Genomic DNA, 19,991 nt, shown 5'->3' with positions numbered 1-19,991 from the left:
AGCCAGTGTCTACAACAACTGATAAGAGCAGACTCCAGGGCCTGGGAGAGGAGCTTGCTTCCCCAATTCTCTCCTCCAACCTCTAGATTCACCACCAGTGAAGCCTGCTGGAGGGCCCAGCTGGAGCTCAGGCTGGGGAAGGGATGCCTGTCTCTCTTTCACATTATCAGACCTGGTCCTGCCAACAGTGTCTCTGTGAGGCAGGCCTGGTGAGTAGTACAGTGCCATCTACACACACACACACACACACACTCTCTCTCTCTCTCTCTAACTTCTAAGAAAACTGACCTCTTACTCTGGCATCACCATTGATTGGCTGGGTGAGCTTGAACTTTTCTGAGCCTTAGTTTTTCCCTCCATCCAATGATGATTAAAAAGCAATGCCTTCTTTATCCACAGGAGCGCTGTTGAGGGTTTAAGGAGGTGGGCCATGGATTTATGTTTGAGATTATACTTGGCCTACTGTATGAACTTAAAAAACCTGGCAGCAATATTACATCTTAGCTATGTTCCTGGCCCCTGTCACTGTCAATCCAGGGAGCTAAAAAAAAAAAAAAAAAAAAAAAAAAAAAAAAAAAAAAGAGAGGCACATGGGATAATTCCCAAATTGGACCTGGAAATATGTAATTTCAATAATTTCAATTATAAGTGCTAATAGGAGGTCTACACAGAGAGAAGGGGTGTGACTGGCCAGCAATCTTTTGACAATGCCCAGCTAAGCTTCAGAAGCCAGAGCGGCATGTTCCCGGGGTGTCAGGATCCAGCCGTCAAAGTGTACCCAGTATCCCAGAAACAAAACCACCACCCTATCAACAGATCGCTGTATCTTTAAGCCACAGTAACTGCTCAAAAATAAAGTCAGTGAGAACTTCCTTCCTTGCCAGTGTCAGTTAAACAGGAGGAACCGGCCAAGAATGTCCTCTCTTTATGTGAAGGGAGGGACACACACAGAGTCAACAAAGGCACTAAGTAAATTAGATTTTAAAAATACTTGCAGTCTCAGTTGTCTGAGTTCCAAGTGTCGTAGAATGAGGCTGGAGAGCAGCCTGTTGGGAGTGACATGGGAGCAGCATGTCATTGAAATTCTTCATGTCCCCTCCCTTACGTCTCCTCCCTAACCGATTAGGCCAGGAATTTGTCTCATTACAGACGCCTCAGCCCCTCTTGTTGACTTCCTGCAGCGTCCTCGCCTTATATTTTCTGCTCCAATGTCCACAAGGAATGTTGCAAACTCAGAACATACAGGGCAATGGATACGGCATGTGTCCAGGGACTCCTGCCATCAGCCCCTCTCTGCTTGCTCAATACAGCCCTCTGGTTCTCCATTTCCCTTCCCTCATCCATCCTTGCTCTCACGTCTGACCACCTGGCAGGAGGCAGGGCAGAAGCTGTAACAGTCAAGCCCTCTTTGCTGCTGTCACCAGAGTCACCTCCTCAGTGGCAGCCAGTATGCTGTCCAGCCCAAACTGGGACCACACCAGGCACCTCTGAGGGCAGAGTCCAGTCACTGGACGTGTGCTCCACATTCCCTGACTCTTCTGCCTCTCTTCAGCACCTCCGTGTGCCCACAGCGTGTGGTGGAGGTGGTGGGTTTGCTGACACTTGATGGATTATGAACGTGAGCAGGCCTTCTTTCCTCTGTGTTCTGGTATTGGGGAAGGGGATGAGCCCACAGCTTCACACATACTAGGCAAGTTCTTGACTGTGTCCCCAGCTCGCTCTTTGCTTTCTGCTTTGATGCAGCATCTTGCTACGTTGTACAGGCTAAACTTTGAATTCACTTTGGAGCTTAGGCAGGCCTCGAACTTGAGGACTTCCTGCATCAGCTCACCCATCTAGGTGGGGTGATGGGTCTGTGTTCTCTCTTCTGAGGGACCGTGTCAGCTAAATACCCTTAGTGTCTTCCTTGTCCCAGGGAAACTGGTGACTAAAGGAACCAGCTTTCCTAAACATACGCTGCACTTACTCTAGTCCTGTTAGGAAAATGAAGCTGTAATTCTTTGGAAATTGATCATTTGTAATCTGAGCTAGCCCCTAAATGCTCCAAGGAATTTGTTTTCAAATATTCCATTTCTGACTTGGGAGATTGTAAATTTACATATATTAGACAGAATTTTTAAAATACTCCACAGAACTACTAATTTCTAGTGAGATTAAAATCACAGTAGTCGTCTTTTAAATTTAAATTGTGTTCAATTTAAGATTAAAAGCAATAAAGGTGAACTATGGTGGATTATTAACAGGATAGATACCTCTTACCATTCAGTGGAAAGCTCAGTAATTAGGCTGGAGTTTTTATCAACATCAGGTCAACTTTTGACCTCTAATTTCCCCACTAAAATCATTCCGTTTTTAGTTTTAAATTTGATTTTATATGTATGGGTGCTTCACCTCCCTGTGCGGCTGCTCACCTTGTATGTGCAGTACCTGAAGAGGCCAGAAAAGGGCCTCTGTTCATCTGGGACTAGAATCATAGGCAGTTGTAAGTTGTTAACTGCCACGTGGGTATTGGGAACTGAACCCATGTCTTCTGGAAGAGTGGCCAATGCTCTCAACTTCAGAGCCATCTCTTCAGCCCCCAAATCCATCCTTTCTAAATTAAGATGTATATTTGGTTTATGGAGTCATTTGAAATACCTAACTGCTATGAACTTGTGCATGCCCGGCACAGTGCTAAGATTTTCCCTCCAATCCTGTGCCAAAAAACGTTCCTCAGATAATTAGTTATCTTCTTACCTACAACAGCGGGGGGCTCTGCTTGTTTGATGGATGAATTTTTGAGACAATGTTCTCTTCTGTAGCCCAAGCTGGCTTTGGGATTATAGCAATCCTCTTGCTCCAGCCTCCCAAGAGCTGGGAGTGGACAGAAGTGGATAGACCTTCTTGCCCAGCTCATAATTCTTTATGTAGAGTCCTTGGCTACAGTCTACCCAATGTTTCCTGACCTGTAAACTGAGTGCAGGTCTGTTGAACCTAATCCCATGAGTTTTCACTAGGACCCAATGTGAAGCTGATCGATACAAAGCTCTTTGAACACACATTTAATAGTCTTGTTTTTCAACTAATATTTCTTTCTCAATGATCCCCCACACCGGGGGCTATTTAGAGATAGAAAAAGTATCCTTCGAAGTCTAGGAAGATACTGGCCAACGTCAGATGTTAATTGCTACTTATTAAAATTACGTTACTCATAATGGGAACATATGAACTTGAGTCTGTGGCCCAAATCCGGCTCTTACACACATATAGCTTTTGTATTCAGAGATATTTCTTAGGTTAAAAGTAGGATGCAACATCTTCTTTATTTCCTGTGGAGTGCTGGGGCGGGGGGGCATGGGAGGGAAGGAGAAAGGAAGGGCAGGAGGGAGAGGGAACTGGGATCAAGATGTAAAATAAGAAAAAAAAAAAGTAGAATGCAATGTGTTAAGTTTTTGTCTGTGGAGGCCACAATAGGTATGAGATCTCCTGGAGCTGGACTTAGCAACAGTTATGATCTTCCTAATATGAGTGCTGGGAGCGGAACCCAGGTCCTCTGGATAGCCAGATGTGTCCTTAACCACTGAGCCATCTCTTCAATCCCAGTGTGTTAATTTGTCAAGCCTGGAATTGTTTCGTTCGGCTAATTAGTGGAGCAGCATTTGGAAGCACAGCCCTTCACAGTTAAAGCCAGGAGCTAATTTAGACAGTCACCATGATGCACTCCAGATTTTCCCAGTTGTGTTCAGCTTCATCTTGTGAGGTCCCTCTGCCGTTTCCTTCCTCTGGATGAGTTTCCTGTGTCTCATCATAGGCCTGCAAAGATCTATTCAGTGTTTACTGCCTTACACCCCGTACCACAAATCTGGTTATGCTGCAGGCATGCTGTTTAGCACCAGACTGGAGTTAAGGTTAGAGGCTTCTCAGAACAGGAGGGCCCTGACTCCCACCATCACCTGAATCTCCCTTTCTCCACAGAAAGCCAGCGGACCTGCACAACCTCGCTCCTGGCGCGCACCCACCCTTCCTGACCTTCAACGGGGATGTGAAGACTGATGTCAACAAGATAGAGGAGTTCCTGGAGGAGACCTTAACCCCTGAGAAGTAATGAACTGCTTCTTTGCAGAGCTATGGAAAGGGAGAGGGGTAGCTGTGGGCTCGCAGATTCCCAAGGGGGCTGCTTCACTTTGGAGCAGGGGCCTCCACTGTTCAGCCAGTCTCAAAGTGGGTCCACTAAGGCCAGTTGCGGGGAAGTATTGCCAGTCAGTCCATTCCTACACAGAGTGGCTTTAGGGGCCCTGGGGAGATCATTAACCCTTCCCCACCCATCCAGGCTTGTTTCCCTGACTTGGGTTCACTGTACCTGGAAAAGCTGAGATGGGCAGACTCGCTTATCTTCAGAGGTGAGATGATGTATGGACGATAAAGCAGGAAAGGGACAGCCGGTGAGGGAAACTGCACCGGGAGTCCTAAGTCTGACCAAGTCACAGGCAGACAGATACTGACTGGACTGGCAGGGGCTGTAGTCCTCACTCACAGTAGGAGGGGTACATTCGCAGCTGCTGATAACGAGAGGAGAGACATAGTCTAAAAGAGAGCAGAGCCTAGGCTCATTCATCCTAGACTGCTCTAGTTGGAGCTTAAAGCAATCATACCTCATTGTTAGACCAGAAGTCTGGCACTGCTTACAGATACTTAGGGTAGCCAAGGAAAGATTTTCAGCAAACACCTTGGAGAGCTGCCTGTAAGTCTTACCCTAGGGGCTGGGAAAGAAAGTGGTGCAAAGTGTTAGAATGTGGCTCCACTGATGGGGTGTTTATCTGGCATGTGCGAAGTCCCAAGTTCAATGCCTAGCTACAGGGAAGCCAAGCATGTTGGCACATGCCTGCATTCTCAGCACTTTGGAGTGAGAGTCAAGGAGATCTGAACTGATTTACAGAGCGCAGGAAGTTCAAGGCTAGCTGGGGTTCATGAGATCTTGTCTAAAACAAAACATTGATAACAAACGGGCTGTAGGTTTGGAATCAGGTAGAGGGAGCTAACCGGTGGTGGTTCAGGCAAGTCAGAAGGAAGGCTCAGCTGGGGGAGAGGAGCAAGGAGACTAGGCAAGGAGGGGCAGTTACACAACCAATCACCCTCTTGTGTTTACCTGACATCATATGTATTTCCCATGTTGTGCCAGCCACTGAACTCCCCAAGTCATATCATCCTCTCATCAGCCCCAGGATCTGGGAGAAGGGGCTCTCCTTACCCTCATTTTTATAGTCCAGCATGATGGGATAGCCCAAGGCAACCAATGATGCCTTGCTGTTGGAAAATTAATAACCCCTGTTGTGCTCTGATGAAGCAAGGTCACAGTCTCTTGTAAGGACATCCTTTGTCACCACAGTCAGGAACAGTTCATTTTCACACCGAGGGGGAAGCTGCCTGCAGCCCATTGGAAGCGGCTGGGCATAGACTTTCAAAAAGGGCATTAGTTCAACCAACAACACAGCCACACACAGCACCCAGCAGGCCACAGCCAGAAGCCACAGATGTCTTTGGACAGAACATCAGCCAGCTATTAGGATGGATGTGTCCTGAATGGGCTGGCTCCTCTTTCTTGCTCCTCTGGGACTCAACCTAACTTGTTGCTTACACTACATGCACATCCTTCCTACATGAATAACTAACTGTCTTCAGTAACTCAAGTGGAGTCCAGACGTCGCTGGGTGAGGTTAATATTGTCTGCTTGGAACAAATCCTTCCATGCAGGAATGTGTACTTCCACCCAGGCTGGCAAGGGCGACAGGAAAGCACAAGACGTGTCCCCATGGTCTTCGGTCAAGCTGATAGGTGGGATATGCTGCTTGCTCTGCCAGAGGACATATGCATCCACTTGACTGACCCCCCCCCCCCCGCTCTTGGCTTCAGGCCTCTTCTGTGAAAGAACATGTCCCCTCCCAGACAGTTTGCTGTCCTGGTTTTTCATAGTCAGGTTAGCCAGGACCTGGCTCTCACCACCTCAGTCAATGTAAGTGGCACAAGGACCCTGGGATTTATATTATTTCACTTTCTCGAACATTCTGCCTGAAGGAGGTCATTATCAGATTCCTTGCCTTTTTTTTTTTTTTTTTTTTTTTTTTTTAATCCGGATGTCAAGTTTCCATAGTCCTAGCAGTACCTAGCAGTGTTGGGCAGGGACATTCTAGCTTCTCCTTGCTGCTCACCGGTGCTATGGGTGCTAAGCATGCTGTCTTCTCTGAACTTAGGTTAAGAGGAGATGTGATGAAGAACATCCCTGCCTGCCTGTCTAGGTATAGGTCTTGGAAGTGGTTAAATGAATACCTTCAAAGGCCTCCTAAGGCCTCCTAAGGACCTTCATGACAGATCAGCTGCTCAGGATGTCGTTCACAGAGTGTTCCTTAAAGGCCTCTGTGCTATCAGGTTGGGGCAGGTGCTGCAGTTACAGGTAGTAACTATCAACAAGCCAATTCTTCAGTTCTAAGCCCAGAATCCTGCCAGGTTGCCCTCAAGCCACCAGCATAGCCAACCCCCCACTAACTTGGGCAGGAAGGTGGGGTGGTTTGCATCCAGAGACCCATGGAGTCATGTTGCCTGGCTGTCTTCTTCTCCAGGGGGCAGTAAAACTCCCTCTTTCCTGATGCTGCGAAGCCATGTGTTTCTTATCATGCTGCTGCCTGTGAAAACTGCCAGAGAGCTAAGACTTTTCTCCCCTAGTTTTGTTTTTTAAAGGAGAGGAAATCACATACAAATATCCCACTTAAAAAAAAAAAAATTACACTTGGTTCCACAGAGCATTTGGCGTCATGGTGAAGAATCATAGTTTCTAAATGAGATTGACATCCCTCCTTTCTGTGAACCGACCCAGTTAATGCTCAGGATAAAAGTATAGCCATTCAGGTAGAGTTATTGTTAAGACATGCCTGGCTTTGTGATCCCCACCATGGCCAGAATTTCTAGGGTTCAGAACTGAGAGGCACGGCTCCCTAGAAACCAATTGCACATCCTGTATGGCTTTAGGCATGACTCCCTCCTTGTGTGATAACCTTGAAAATGAAGGGGAGGGGATGGGGATGAAGGGGAACGTGAGATGGCTCAGCACTTAGTGCTTGCCTTGCAAGCACGAAGACAAGAGTTGAGAAGCTCACTTCACTGCCTGGCAGGTATAGCTGGCTGCCCGTAATTCTGTCCATGGGAAGCAGAGGCAGGGGATTCCCCCAGAGCAAGCTGGCTCCTTACATTAGCCACACTGAGGCGCTCTGGGTTTGATTGAGAAACCCTGTCTCAACAAATGATAATAAAATGGAAATGCTGTGTAATCACACATATCCCTACACACATGTGCACGCGCACGCACACACACAAACACACACACACATACACACCACACATGTCACACATGAAAACATGAATATACACAAACACATACCCACACACACCAACAAACATATACATGCCACACATAAAAACACTAATATACACATGCAAATCACACACACACACAGACAATTAAAGAAGGAAAAAGACAACTGGTTACATGGTGTGCCATGCCATTAGTTACCTGGTTACATGGTGTGCCATGCCATTAGTTACCTGGTTACATGGTGTGCCATGCCATTAGTTACCTGGTTACATGGTGTGCCATGCCATGAGCTATCTGGTTACATGGTGTGCAATGCCATCAGTCAGGAGGCAGGCATGCACTGGGTGTTTTGCAAGGCTTAGAGTCAAGGCACTGTGAGTGCATTGCTTTATTGAAACGTACATAGGTCTCTTGCAGCAGTGGAGCAGAATCACATGCTCCCGTTTCCCCTGAGAGGCAGAGGCGCAGCTTCGGAAGCTCCCACAGGACACCGCATGTGTGAATGTGGGTTCTGGAGCCTGTGACATGGTTTCAGGTCTGATGCTCTCATGTAGCAAAGTGAGGTAAAGTGGCTCAGTAGGACAAGGGCACCTGCCACTTAGGCAGGGTCTCGGTGGATGGTGTGGCTCTCTTTCACACTGTAGTATATCTACGTGGCTTCCAAGGTGTCTCCAGCAGAGGAAAGCAAAAAGAGGGCATACATACTGACTCCAAGGCCCAGAGCCATCAGGAGTTACATCACCCCACCCTGCCCCATTCCATTGGCTAGAATCTAGTCACATGACCACAGTGAAACTGGCTGGGAAATGTGGAAAAGCCCGTGGGTATTTAGTAAGTAAGCACAAAACAGACAGAAAAACACTTCTGTAATTTTGATTCTAATTGTGATATTTTGCAAAGCAAGAGGAACAAGGTGGTAAGGCACCACCTTGGTAAACCAATGGGTTTATTAGGGCTACTTACAGGGGCGGGGGCAACTCAAAGGCAAGCCCAGCATGGTAATTACACATGAAGTCACTGCTGGGTGACCACTGCACCCCTGGAACTCCTGTACAACTGGAAGCCAGCTCCACTGAGGGGTGCCCCTTCTCCAGGTAGCTGAGAACCGGCCCTATACAATCCTGAGGACTTCTCCATCCAAGGGCAGCATCTCTGACATTAAATCTGCCATGGCCCCAAGAGCAGGACAGTCCCACTTACTGAGGTCATTGAAGAACAAAGAAATGACAGGATGATGACAAATGATTTGTGTGTGAGAGAGAGACTGCGTGCGCGTGTGCGCATGCGTGCACACACACGCATGCAGGTATATGCACATGTGTGCACATGTATACTTGGAGGCCAAGGTCAACTTCAGTGTCATTCCTCCTAGATCTCTCACTGACCTAAAAATTCACCAATTAGTCTAGTCTAGCTGGGCAGAAAACACCACCTCTCCAGCACTGGGATAACAAACATGTTACCACCCTCATCTCTTTACATACCTTCTGGGAGTCAAATTCAAGCCTTTATGGCGCTGTCTTTAGTGACTGAACTATCTCTCCAACCCCACAGCCAATGATTTTAAAGATGCCTTTGGCTGAAAACAAAAAATCTGAAGCAACTGGAAAAAAACATGAAGCAACCAGATCACAAAGACCCATGCTTCTTGTTAATGATAAATGGCCACTTGCCTCCATCTCTACCCACTTCTGCCTGGCCATGTACATAATGACTTTGTGAAGAGAATGGCTTGGTTTTATCTATCTGTTTTATTTACTAACAATGAAGATCACTCATATGATGATGGTGTTGGGTTAAATCCAAAGATTCCCACATATGTGAGCTTACCTCCTCATTCAGTCTCAATGCCATGGATTCTAAATCTGGCCCATCTCTTGTATTTTTTTTTTTAACTTCAAAATGAGACACAGTGTAAGGATGGAATGGGTATCATTGTAAATTTCCCTCCACACTTGGAAATACAAGTGATACAAAACACATGACATTTGGGTGGAGCTGGATTAAGTTACTGCCGCACGCATGTACTAAGCACTAGAATGGCATTTTAGAAGCACACAGGGGCACTCTACCTTTGGAGACATGAGTTAGGCACCCACTGGCTCTGGACAGCTAGGATTGTGGTGGCTGGCCTTCCAGTAAGTAGATGTATTTTCATGACCCTGTGTCACTGTGGACCATTGGTGCTGGTTCCAGGAACAGGCCTATGGATGGCATTCTGGTTCCTTGCCCAACATGCTGAGTCACTCTGGTTGAGTTTCTCAGTACCTCACCGGCCTCTGATTTCCTTTATTATGATTGAGGGCCGAGCGCCCATCCTTCCTGTAGGATGACTCCAAAATCCCAGAAGATGGTAGCTTCAGCCAGGAAAGAGAATGCTGCCTCCTGAAAGGCAAACAGGTTTGTCCCTAGAGATCCCTGTTTTCACAGTTTCATAGAACATCCTACCTTCCATTGCAGGTACCCCAAGCTGGCTGCAAAACACCGGGAGTCTAATACCGCAGGCATTGACATCTTCTCCAAATTCTCAGCCTACATCAAAAACACCAAGCAGCAGAACAATGCAGGTGAGTGACCCTCCTATGAACACCAGGCCAGGGCCTGCTTCATGCCAAGTGATGCATTTGTGGTTTGCCCGTGGTCACTTCAGACCTCCAAGCCAGAGAAGCTTGTTATTTTTTCATCCTCCTGACTCAGAAGGGAGGGCACAGAACCTGCTGCCTGCAGTGTAGGAGAAAATGACTCAGAAGTGGGGTGTAGCTTGCTTTGGAAAACTACCTTATTGCACAGCAGAAGGCATGGCATGGAAGGGTTCTTGGTGCTATGCATTGAACCCAGACAGATAACTCCATCTGTGTTCACAATGGGGCACAACTTCTTACTTCTTTGTAGTCCTGGAAAGGTTTTTCTGCGGCTGACAGGAAGCATGAGGGGCAATGAGGGTCAAAATTTGGTGAATTCTACAGACCTAATTCTCTTCACCATGAGTGTGTGTGTGTGTGTGGGGGTCTCGGGAAGGGCTCTGAAAGTTAGGCTCCCTCCTCCACACAGCCCTTTCTTCCTGGCATTGGCTGCAGACCTAGGATTCACTTCTCCCATAATGCCCTATCGGAGGGGTCTGAGTGCACTCCACTTAAGCGCCTGGGAATTTCTGTCCTCATTCAGCATCCTCCTTTAAAGATTTGCTGAGGCACCTGAGTCTGAATGGGGGTGTGTGGGACCTGAAGAGTGGCTTCCAGACCCTCAAAGCAAAGTGGTGAAGGAGACAGAGAAAGGATGAGTTAGATTCCTGGGGGCCAGTACCAAAGCAAGCAAAGGAAATACCGTATGAATGAAGCAGGCAGTGATGCACAGTGGACATCACAGGAAGATACCAGGTCCTCTTGGAGTTCAGATCAGGTGATGTCTCAGAGTACTAGTGAGAACAGACCCAGCATAGTAGCAAGGGGGTACACCTACCGCAGCTACTGGGACCCCGAGGTCCATAGAGATTGACACAGGATGGGAAGACCGTGAGGAAGGCAAGCCAAGGAAGGATCAATTGGTTCACAGTTTGAGAACAGTCCACCATGGCAGAGAGACAAGATTGTCAGGTAGATCACTTTGTGCCCATAGTCTTCTGCGTCTGTTGGTGTAGGAGGAAGGCTCCAAGTCACACATAGTCCAGTTAGAAGAGAGGAGGCATAGTCTGGTTTAAAGGGAACACAAAGAGCTGGTTAATGGGCTAGCAAAAGGAAAAGCAACTTCCACGAAGGTACCTGAAGTAGGAGTCATACTCTGAGCTAAGGCTGCAATGTGCAGGTCGGGAAGATGGGGAAAGGCTAAGGCCAGAGGTCGAGAAGAGAGGTCAGAACTGCAGTCTTCGGTTTTATCCCTTGGATAATGATATTTAGAAGACTATAAGAGAGAAACCTTTGGAGGATAAAAGGCAGTATGTGGAAAATATTTTGAGGATAGTTGATTCTGCTTCATTATAGTTTGGATCATGTAGTTCACTGAATAACATCCCTCCTCTCAAAGGTCACATGCACCTGTCTCCCTGCACCCTCAGAACACGATCTTACTTGGAAATGAGATTAGTTCACGATGAGTTCAGCCTGCATGTAGTGTGGTCCCTAAATCCAATGACTCCTTATTAAAAAATGATGAACACAGAATCTGAGAGTGGAGCCATACAGCCACAGCCACAGCCACGGCCACAGCTAAGGCCAAGGCTTTCCAGATCAAATAGGAAGAAGAAAGGAAAGGTTGACATTTAATTCTGGAATGTTCTATCTTCCAGAACTTCGAGAGATAGCCCATAATTTTAAGTCACCCAGCTAGTGGTCTTTTATTGCTGTAAGTCTGAGGAGACCAACACAACCTGTGATAGGTATTTTTGGGTTGCAATGACGAATACATGACAATAGCAACTTGTAACGAAGGGAGGAGGGTCGTGTTGACTCACGGTTTGAGGGTACAATCCATCTCGGCAGGAAGGCACGGGGCAGGGGCTCAAGGCCGCCGTTCACAGTGTATCCACAGTCCGGAAGCAGGTGGAAGCCAGTGTACTCAACTTGTTTTCTCCTTTTATCCATTTTATTCAGTCCAGAACCCAACCCTGGGACGGGGCCACCCACATCAGGGTGGACCTTCCTTCCTCAGTTGAGCCTCTGTGGAAAGCCCCTCATAGACACACCCAGAGGTCTGTCTCATAGGTGACTCCAAATCCTGTGAAGGTGTCAATCAAGATTAAGTATCACAGCCCTCAGAACTTCCTGGAAAAGAACAGTTATTGACAATTTGCTGGCTCAGGGCCTGGACGGCAAGGAGAGGACCAGGAACTTCCCTCATCGCCTAGGCTGGCTGGCTCTTAAATTCTCTTTCTTCAGACTCTACATCCAGAGTCTTTTCATCTCAACCACAAATATCTTCCTCCATACTTGTCAGAGTGCCCTCAAAAAGATTATCTCATTTGAATCTCCCAGACTTTTTACATTATAAACGGTATTTCCATATTATCCGCGTTTACAGTTCTGTTACGCCCGCCCAAAGCCAAAGCAACAGTCTCCACAGAATGCCTCCTGTCGATTTCCTATAAACTCAACACTCTCCAATCTTCATTGTTTCCCTTCTTCTGTTTCACCCTGGGTCTTCCCATAATGGGCTTTGCCCTTCTGACTCCTTCCCCTCGCTCATTTGCACATTTGGAAGCTCAGACACATCTGCTTTCTCAAGAGCTGCTCTGTTCCTCTCAGCCCACACTGAGATGGCCCAACCCTCCCACTGCCCCACACCTCCTAACCCCCCCCCCCCCCCCCCGTCCCAGTTTTAGGAAGCAGGATCCTGAAGTCCTTAGGCTCAGCAAGCCAGGGGCCCATGCTTCTACTGCCCAGGCTTCCTGGTAGAGACAGCCTGCTCCTGCAAGGGAGCCCAGAGCTGAGAACAGCACCTCCTCTGGACTCATTTTGAAATAGCATGTCTCATGTGGCAGACTCTGAGCTAGGTTTCTGAAGCTGCCAAGAGGACCAGGGGAGAGAGCTCTTGGTGAACTAGTTGTCTCTGTGAGCTAGAAGCCAGGCAGATGTGGGGTGACCGACCTGGGTTTGAACTACAGAACTAGCTGCACAAATGTGCCCGAGAGATGTGTTCTCTCCAATGCTGTTTCTGAAACTATGATAGGAACTGGTTAATACATCTGCCTAGCACAGCCACAGTCCGTGTGGCAGGTTCATGTAAGCATTAAGTCAAAGCATATATACACCTTGGCAGAGTGCCTGGCGTCCAAGGAGTGCTTGCCACGTGCTAATCATAATCACTGTTGTTGGAAACATAAGACAGTCTGCTGCTTCTGCTCTTTGCCCTTCCTTCCCACCCACCCCCAAACTAGCATCTGCAGGCCTCTGACCCGTTGATTTCTTTCTGCTTTTTTGAACTTCGTTTCTGCCTTTCTTTCTTTCTTTCTTTCTTTCTTTTAATTTTAAACATGATTATGGGTGGCAAGGGTGCATGCTGCAGTGTGGGTGTAGAGGTCAGAGGGCATCTTTGTGGGGTCGGTGTCCTTCTTATTCCTTTCTCACTGGCTGGCCATTGTGGTCTCCAGACCTGGGGAGTACGCACGCTCCCACGTCTCTGCCACGCCGTGCATAGTCCCTGAAGTCCACTGTCAGACAGTGATCTCTGCTGTCACCCTGGATACTGCTCCGATCCCTTGTGACTGGCCACAGGGCAGAGCCCAGCCTCCTCCTCTAACTCCCACCATCTCTGTCTTCGAGTGCTACTCTGAACGCTCTTTGCCTCCCACCGCTGCATCCTCCTTGGAGATGCCATCAGACCATAGGGTACCCCAGATGAGGCAAGATGGGCAGCGGGGTTAGTAATCCCAACAACCCTGCCTGTCCCCCACTGCAAGATATGCGCATGTTCTGCTAGGGACCTCCATTTAGCTCTGTGGGTTCCCCTCTTCCCTGGAGGGATTTATTTTACGCTCCCTCCTCTCCTCTCTGTCATCTCCCAAGACACCCTAGGCTTCTCCCTCTGAACACTCATCTTATAAACTGCCATCAGACAGAGCTGAAAATCCCTGCCAAATCACTTGGCCTTCACAAATTCCTTTTAGCTGCTTACCATAATTTAAGCACAGCATAGTGCATGTTACTTTGCTTTTCCCAATCTCTCTTTCCCTTACACTTCAATCCTATCAGTTCCTGGGGCACATTTCATGTCTTACACCATATGGCGCATTCCAGGCAATTAGCAGGGGATGGAATGCACATGTTTAATTCTCTATTCTTATTAACTCATTTGAGAGTCCCTTTTTATTCCTTCCAACCCTATCGCGTTTCCCTCAGATATAGTTAACATTCCTGCCCAGAATTACCATCCTTGTTTTGGGAAAGAGTGTCAGATTCTGTGTTTTCTTTTTAGCTGGCGAGGAATGGGCCATGTGTATGCGTTGGGCTAAGACAAAGATCTGGTGTTTTGTTCCCCTTCGTTTACATTCACCATCTTCGGTCCCCAGTCTTTGTGGACATACCATAAAGATAGGAGAGCAGGGAGCTTAATGGTCCCACTTCGGGGTGGGCGGTCACTTTCCTTTCCTGCTGAAGGGTTAGAAGGTCCCAGTGGTCGCCTCTGAGCATGGGCTTTGTAACTACAGCCATGGGCTTTGATCCCACTGGATTCCTCAGGCCCTGACCACAGGTGTCTGCGGTGACTGTGTGTTCCCCAATTTGAGTCCCCCCCCCATTCTCTTCTTTGTTCCAGTCTCCATTTCTCTCTCATTTCTACACCCCTGTCCCTCTGCCTTGGGGGCCTTCTTTTCTATTTTAAATGGATAATTCATTTGTTGTACAAGGACTATTAGCTCCACCTGGCAAAACACCATCCGCTAGAAAAAGGTGAGAAAGAATAACAGAGGACCTCTTTAAAATGGGCTTGGGGGTGTATGTGTGCGTGCGCATCTGTGTGTGCGTGTGTGTGTGTGCGTGTGTGTGTGCATGTATGTGTGTGCATCTGTGCGTGCCTGAGTGTGTGTGTATCTATGCGTGTGTGTGTGTGTGTGTGTATGTTTGCATGTGGTGTGTGTAGGTGTGTGTATGTGTATGTATGTGTGTGTGCAAGTGTGTGTGCATCTGTGCGTGTGTGCGTGCATGTGTGCATGCATGTGTGTGCATCTGTGCATGCATGTGTGTGTGTGCTTGCATAGTGTGTGTGTACATGTATGTGTGTGCATCTGTGCATGTGTGTGTATGTGCATGTGTGTGTGTTTGTGTGTTGTGTGTGTGTGCATATGGTGTGTGTGTGTGTGTGTGCATATGGTGTGTGTGTGTGTGTGTGTGTGCATGTGGGGTGTGTGTGTGTGTGTATGTGTAAACCAAGACCAGCACCAGGTACTGCCTGCCTGCCAGGCATGGTGGGCCACCAACGTGGCTCAAAGCTTCCAAGCAGATGAATCAAAATAAGGCTTCTGGTCAGTGCAGCCCAGTTCCCCATGCAGATAAAAACAAACCAAGCTCCCCCAAGAACAGCAAATACTCCTTACTTGAGCCGCAGCTGCCAGGGGCTGCCGTTTCCATTTTCTTTGGCCCTTCCTTCTGTGCTTTGCCTTCCTGCCCATGACTCTAGGCCAGCCTAGCTCAGACTCCCTGTGCTTTCTGTCCCTGAAGATCCCTGCCCCTGCTTTGGCTGTACCCCCTCCACTGCTCTTGTTGCCACTGTGTTCTCTCAGCATCCTGACCTGATTTGCTTCTTTTCGTCTGTGTTTCTATGGGAATCCCGTGAAGCTTTGCTGCAGCTGCAGGCCTCTGTCATCAGTTTTTCTGACCCTTTTCCATCTGTGTAGGATGTAGACACAGCACAGTGATCTATTCATTTATGTTTTTATTTTCTGAGACAGGGTCTTGCTCTATGTGTAGCATAAGATAACCTGCAACTCGTGGCCAATCATCCAGTCTCCACCTCCCTAGTGCAGGGATTAAGGACAGGAGCCACCTTTGGCTCCTGTCTTAGGTTTCTATTGCTGTGAAAAGACACCATGACCACAGAAACTTTTCTAAAGGAAAACATTTGATTAGCGCTGGTTTACAATTCAGAGCTTTTAGCTGTTATCATCCTGGTGGGAAGCAGGCAGACGTGGTGCTGGAGAAGGAGCTGAGAGTTCTACATCTTGATCTGCAGGCAGCAGAAGGAAGACTGTATACCACATTGAGAGCAGCTTGAGCATATAAAGCTTCAAAGCCTGCCTCCACAGTGGCATACTTCCTCCAGCAAGGCCACACCTACTTCCAGAAGGTCACACCATAGTGCCACTCACTCCCTATGGACCAAACCCTCAAACACATGAGTCTATGGGGGCCAGAGTTCAAACCACCGAAGCTCCAAAGGTGGATTTGCAACGTGTGTGCATTTCTGCTCCTAAGGTCACAACCATTTGCACAGTGAGCCAGGCCCTCCTCCATTTTTTACCAATCAAGGAAATGCCCCTCCGACAAGCACAGAAGCAAATCTGATAGGAGACACTGCCTCAATTATGGTTTCATTTTTCTAGGTAACTCTAGCTTTTGTCAAGTTGACAAAAATCCAACCAGCACACCCTGTATTCATTATAACCATAAAGGCCTTGTTTTCCAAATTGAAGACCAGCTGTTTACACACAGCCTTCACTGAAACCCAGGTGATAAGGAATAGGTACGAACATACAAAGTTGAAGAACCATGTCTCCCCCATGGAAAGCACTTGGTTGAAGCTGTACGGGTAGCTGTACCATGATACTGAAACCCACAGAGCATTTGCTTTAAGTCCATTGGTTTAAAGGGCCTCTGGGCAGCTGCAGATCATAGATGTCAAAATGTGGGCAACTGCATTATCTTAGACTCCATCCAATGTGGAAACCAGTTCCCACCAACCTTTATTGAGGCTGTCCTGTGAGATGTGTTGCCCTTCCTACTGTTTGCCATTGAGTTCCCCAGTGAGAAAGAATGAGGTCCAGATCAACACGGCCGCATTGCTCAGGAATGGCTGCACTGGACCTCCCATGTGCAATAATGACTTGTCCGCTCCCATCCTGTGTCTGCTGGCCTGGAGTCATGCAGCATGCTTGTCTTAGGTCAGGGACTGATGAGACCTTTCTGTGAAGGGTCAGGCAGGGAATATTGTGGATTTGGCAAAGTGCATAAGCTCTTCCCGGCAAGGCCCTTGCAATCTCCAAACACTCTAGACAACCCATAAACAGGTGTGTGTAGCTTTGTCCACGGATTCTGAAATACTGACTTCACACAGTTTTCCCTTGTCTCAAAATATTATTCTTTTCACTCCACGAACACTGCGATGATAAAAATGCAAAGTGTAAAGGTCAGCCTTAGCTCAAGGACAGGATAACTAGGGGCAGTGGGCAGTGGTCTGGTTCTGTAATGTGGCCACTTCTATCTTGGGCAGTCTGTGGTTACAGCGTCTTGTTCTCTTGAACTCTCTGCATTGACTCCTGCCTGTGATGAGATCAAAACGCCTTCTCCTGTAGCACTGCTGTGTCAACCAGACACCTGCACGCATGTGGAGCTCTTAGTTTCCAGTACCTAACTGAGGTGGCCATTACTTGGTTTCTGTGGCTGTCCTGTGAGGTCCTTTCCCCACTGATAGAGAAGCGTGTGCTGCCCTCTTCTGGCAGGCAGAGAAATCAGGCTCAGAGAAGCAGGAAGACCTGCAGGTTTCCAAAGACCTGTTATGTAGTCAGTCTTGACTTTGGGATTTCAAAAAAGGCCAGGTCTCCGAGCCACCCTCTACAATCTGTGCCCCGTAGTAAGGGAGATACATCCCCACTGGCCTGGTAAACCCTCAGAGGCCCCTGGCAAACTGCTCCCCAAAGCCTCTCTACTTTTTCTCTCCCACTTCTAGCACCATCAGTCTGAACTTTTACCAACTTCTTTGACCTAAAGCAGAGAAGTGTTGGGAAGGATTTGAGCAGCCTGGGAGGGCTATTAGCTTAGAACTAATGAACCCCTTATTAAAGAGCCCATGCCTGCCCCAGAGTGTCATGAAAGCCCACCGCTGTTGGGGACAGAGGCCAGCTTGACTTATTTTCAGGACGTGGCAAGCCACAATGAAAATAGTGTGTGTGTGTGTGTGTGTGTGTGTGTGTGTGTGTGTGTGTGTGTGTGTGTGTGTCCAGCACTCCAAAAGCAAGGCACTTAATATCTTCTTTCCCTCCCCTCTCCTCCCTATCAGCCCTGTATAGAAACCTGGCTTTTCTCCAAATCCATCAGCCTCCTATTGTCCAGGGCCTGGTACAAAGGTAAAGGAGACAACTTTAAGACAGCAAGAACATAAGCACAGTTACTCCACAGATTTCTCGGGGCCAGGCAAGGCTGTGGCTGGAGGCTGTGTCCATTCTTTTGGGAATATTCCCTGCTTCCTCTAGAGATCAAGACTTCCTACCAACTCAAAACAACTGACTCCAGTCTGAGCAAAGTCCTGAGTGGATGCTGGGGTGGGCTACCATCATGCTGTTATCTTTGGGTTCCTGGGTGGCCAGACGTTCCATAAAAAGTAATCAAAGTTCTCCTTCCCAAACACCTCTGCCACAAAAGGGGCCCTCCAGGCTGCCGGTCCCGGTCCCTGAATCTCCCTCCTGCCCCTTGCCAGCTCGGGTTATTTTGTTGGTTGGTTGGGTTGAAGTTGTGCTTTGATTAGCATTCTTGCAAGGAAAAACAAACAACCCCAGTGCCGTGGACCCACCTCCACGATCTGGCAGGACGCACACAGGCCGCACACCGTTAGACCTTTCTTCCATGGAGGATCTTTGAGGCTGAGAGCTAGAGCGGCTGTAACTTCCTGTGGCACCTCCCAGGAGCTGCCCAGGGGAGCCCTCCAGAGGGTCTTTGGTTTGGATCCTTATTGAGGAGGTTTCTGTGATTTTAATTTTAACCAAGTTTGTTCCGGAAATGAATGAATCCTTGGGTAGCCGTGAGGAAGGTGGTCGGCGGTGGTGTGAGGGTGTTGAATAGGGCTGGCTCCAGTGGGAGGAGGGGGGAGGAGTGGTGGGTCCTGCGTGGGTGGGCTCATTCATTAGTGAGAGTTTGCTGTGTGGGCTCCTGGACTACAGTAAAGAGGAGACCACCAACACCATTTGTGTGGAGGAATTTGCCGCTGTCTGACCAGAATGAGTTCTGCCGTCCTGGTCTGGCCTCAGATCAAGATGGAGAGAATAAAGGAACATTAGAGAAATGATTTGCACAAAACTTGTATGTTCCTTTACCTGGGGCTACTGCTACCTCATCTTGTGTGACAGATCCCTTAAGTTTGTGCAAATGAGTTTCTTAATTCCACCCCCCCACACACACACACAAACACACACATTCTCAATTTGTTATCTGTGCTTTTATGGTTTTATGTACCACCAAAGGCCTCACATGCCTCCTTAAATAATCATATCAGTTAAATCTCATTTAAACTGAAGAAAAGCTATGGTTCCACTCACTTATATTCATGACACGCAGCACAGCTTGGCTGCTCAGGACAATGGTTCGGGACTGTTCTGGCTCGCAGCCTCCTGGGTACCAGTGTCAACACTCCTGTGTGCACATCACTTTGGAAAATCATGGTTGATTCTTATGGTGTCTGCGTCCATGAGCCCTTATCCATGATCAGGAGATAGTGTCCTGGAAAGATTCTCTCACATTCCCTTTGAGTCTCCATGCAGAGGAGGTGTGGGGAAGTTAAAATGAAGGATGAATCCCTCCTCCAGTTTTGGAAAAACTGGACTGAACACAAGATGTGAAAGTCTGGTGGGCTGTCAAGACTATCAGCAAAAAACGTAAACATCCCAGCTTGTAGCCAGTCTTTCTTGTTGGATTTTCTTTGGACCACCAGCCCCTAAATAACAACATGGAGATTTAGTATTAATTATGAAAGCTTGACCTTAGTTTAAGCTTATCCCCAACTAACTCTTATAACTTAAATTAACCCATTTTTATTAATATACATGGCTCTTTACCTCTCCTTCATTCTATACATCCAACTCCCTTTGTGTCTGGCTGGCAAATCCTGCCTTTCTTCTTCCCAGAGTTCCGATCTCTGTCCAGAAGTCCCGCCTATCCCCTCCTGCCTAGCTATTGGCCGTTCAGGTCTTTATTAAACCCATCAGGTGCCTTAGGTAGGTGAGGCAAGACGTAGA

The 19,991-nt window shown here is 47.8% G+C and overlaps 1 protein-coding gene across 2 annotated transcripts in view; it reads left to right on the top strand.

Moving 5' to 3' along the window:
- Positions 1–19,991, top strand: part of Clic5 (chloride intracellular channel 5) — a 133,777-nt gene that overhangs the window by 90,689 nt on the left and 23,097 nt on the right. For both annotated transcript variants that reach the window (XM_051204254.1, XM_051204255.1), the window contains exons 3-4: positions 3,955–4,080; positions 9,803–9,909. In XM_051204254.1, the coding sequence (XP_051060211.1) occupies positions 3,955–4,080; positions 9,803–9,909 (233 nt within the window). The remainder of the gene's footprint in view (positions 1–3,954; positions 4,081–9,802; positions 9,910–19,991) is intronic.

The sequence above is a fragment of the Phodopus roborovskii genome, unplaced genomic scaffold, assembly GCF_943737965.1.
Source record: "Phodopus roborovskii unplaced genomic scaffold, PHOROB, whole genome shotgun sequence".
Classification (NCBI taxonomy): domain Eukaryota; kingdom Metazoa; phylum Chordata; class Mammalia; order Rodentia; family Cricetidae; genus Phodopus; species Phodopus roborovskii.
Note: the sequence above shows the minus strand (reverse complement) of the source record. Positions and strands in the feature narration are given on the sequence as shown.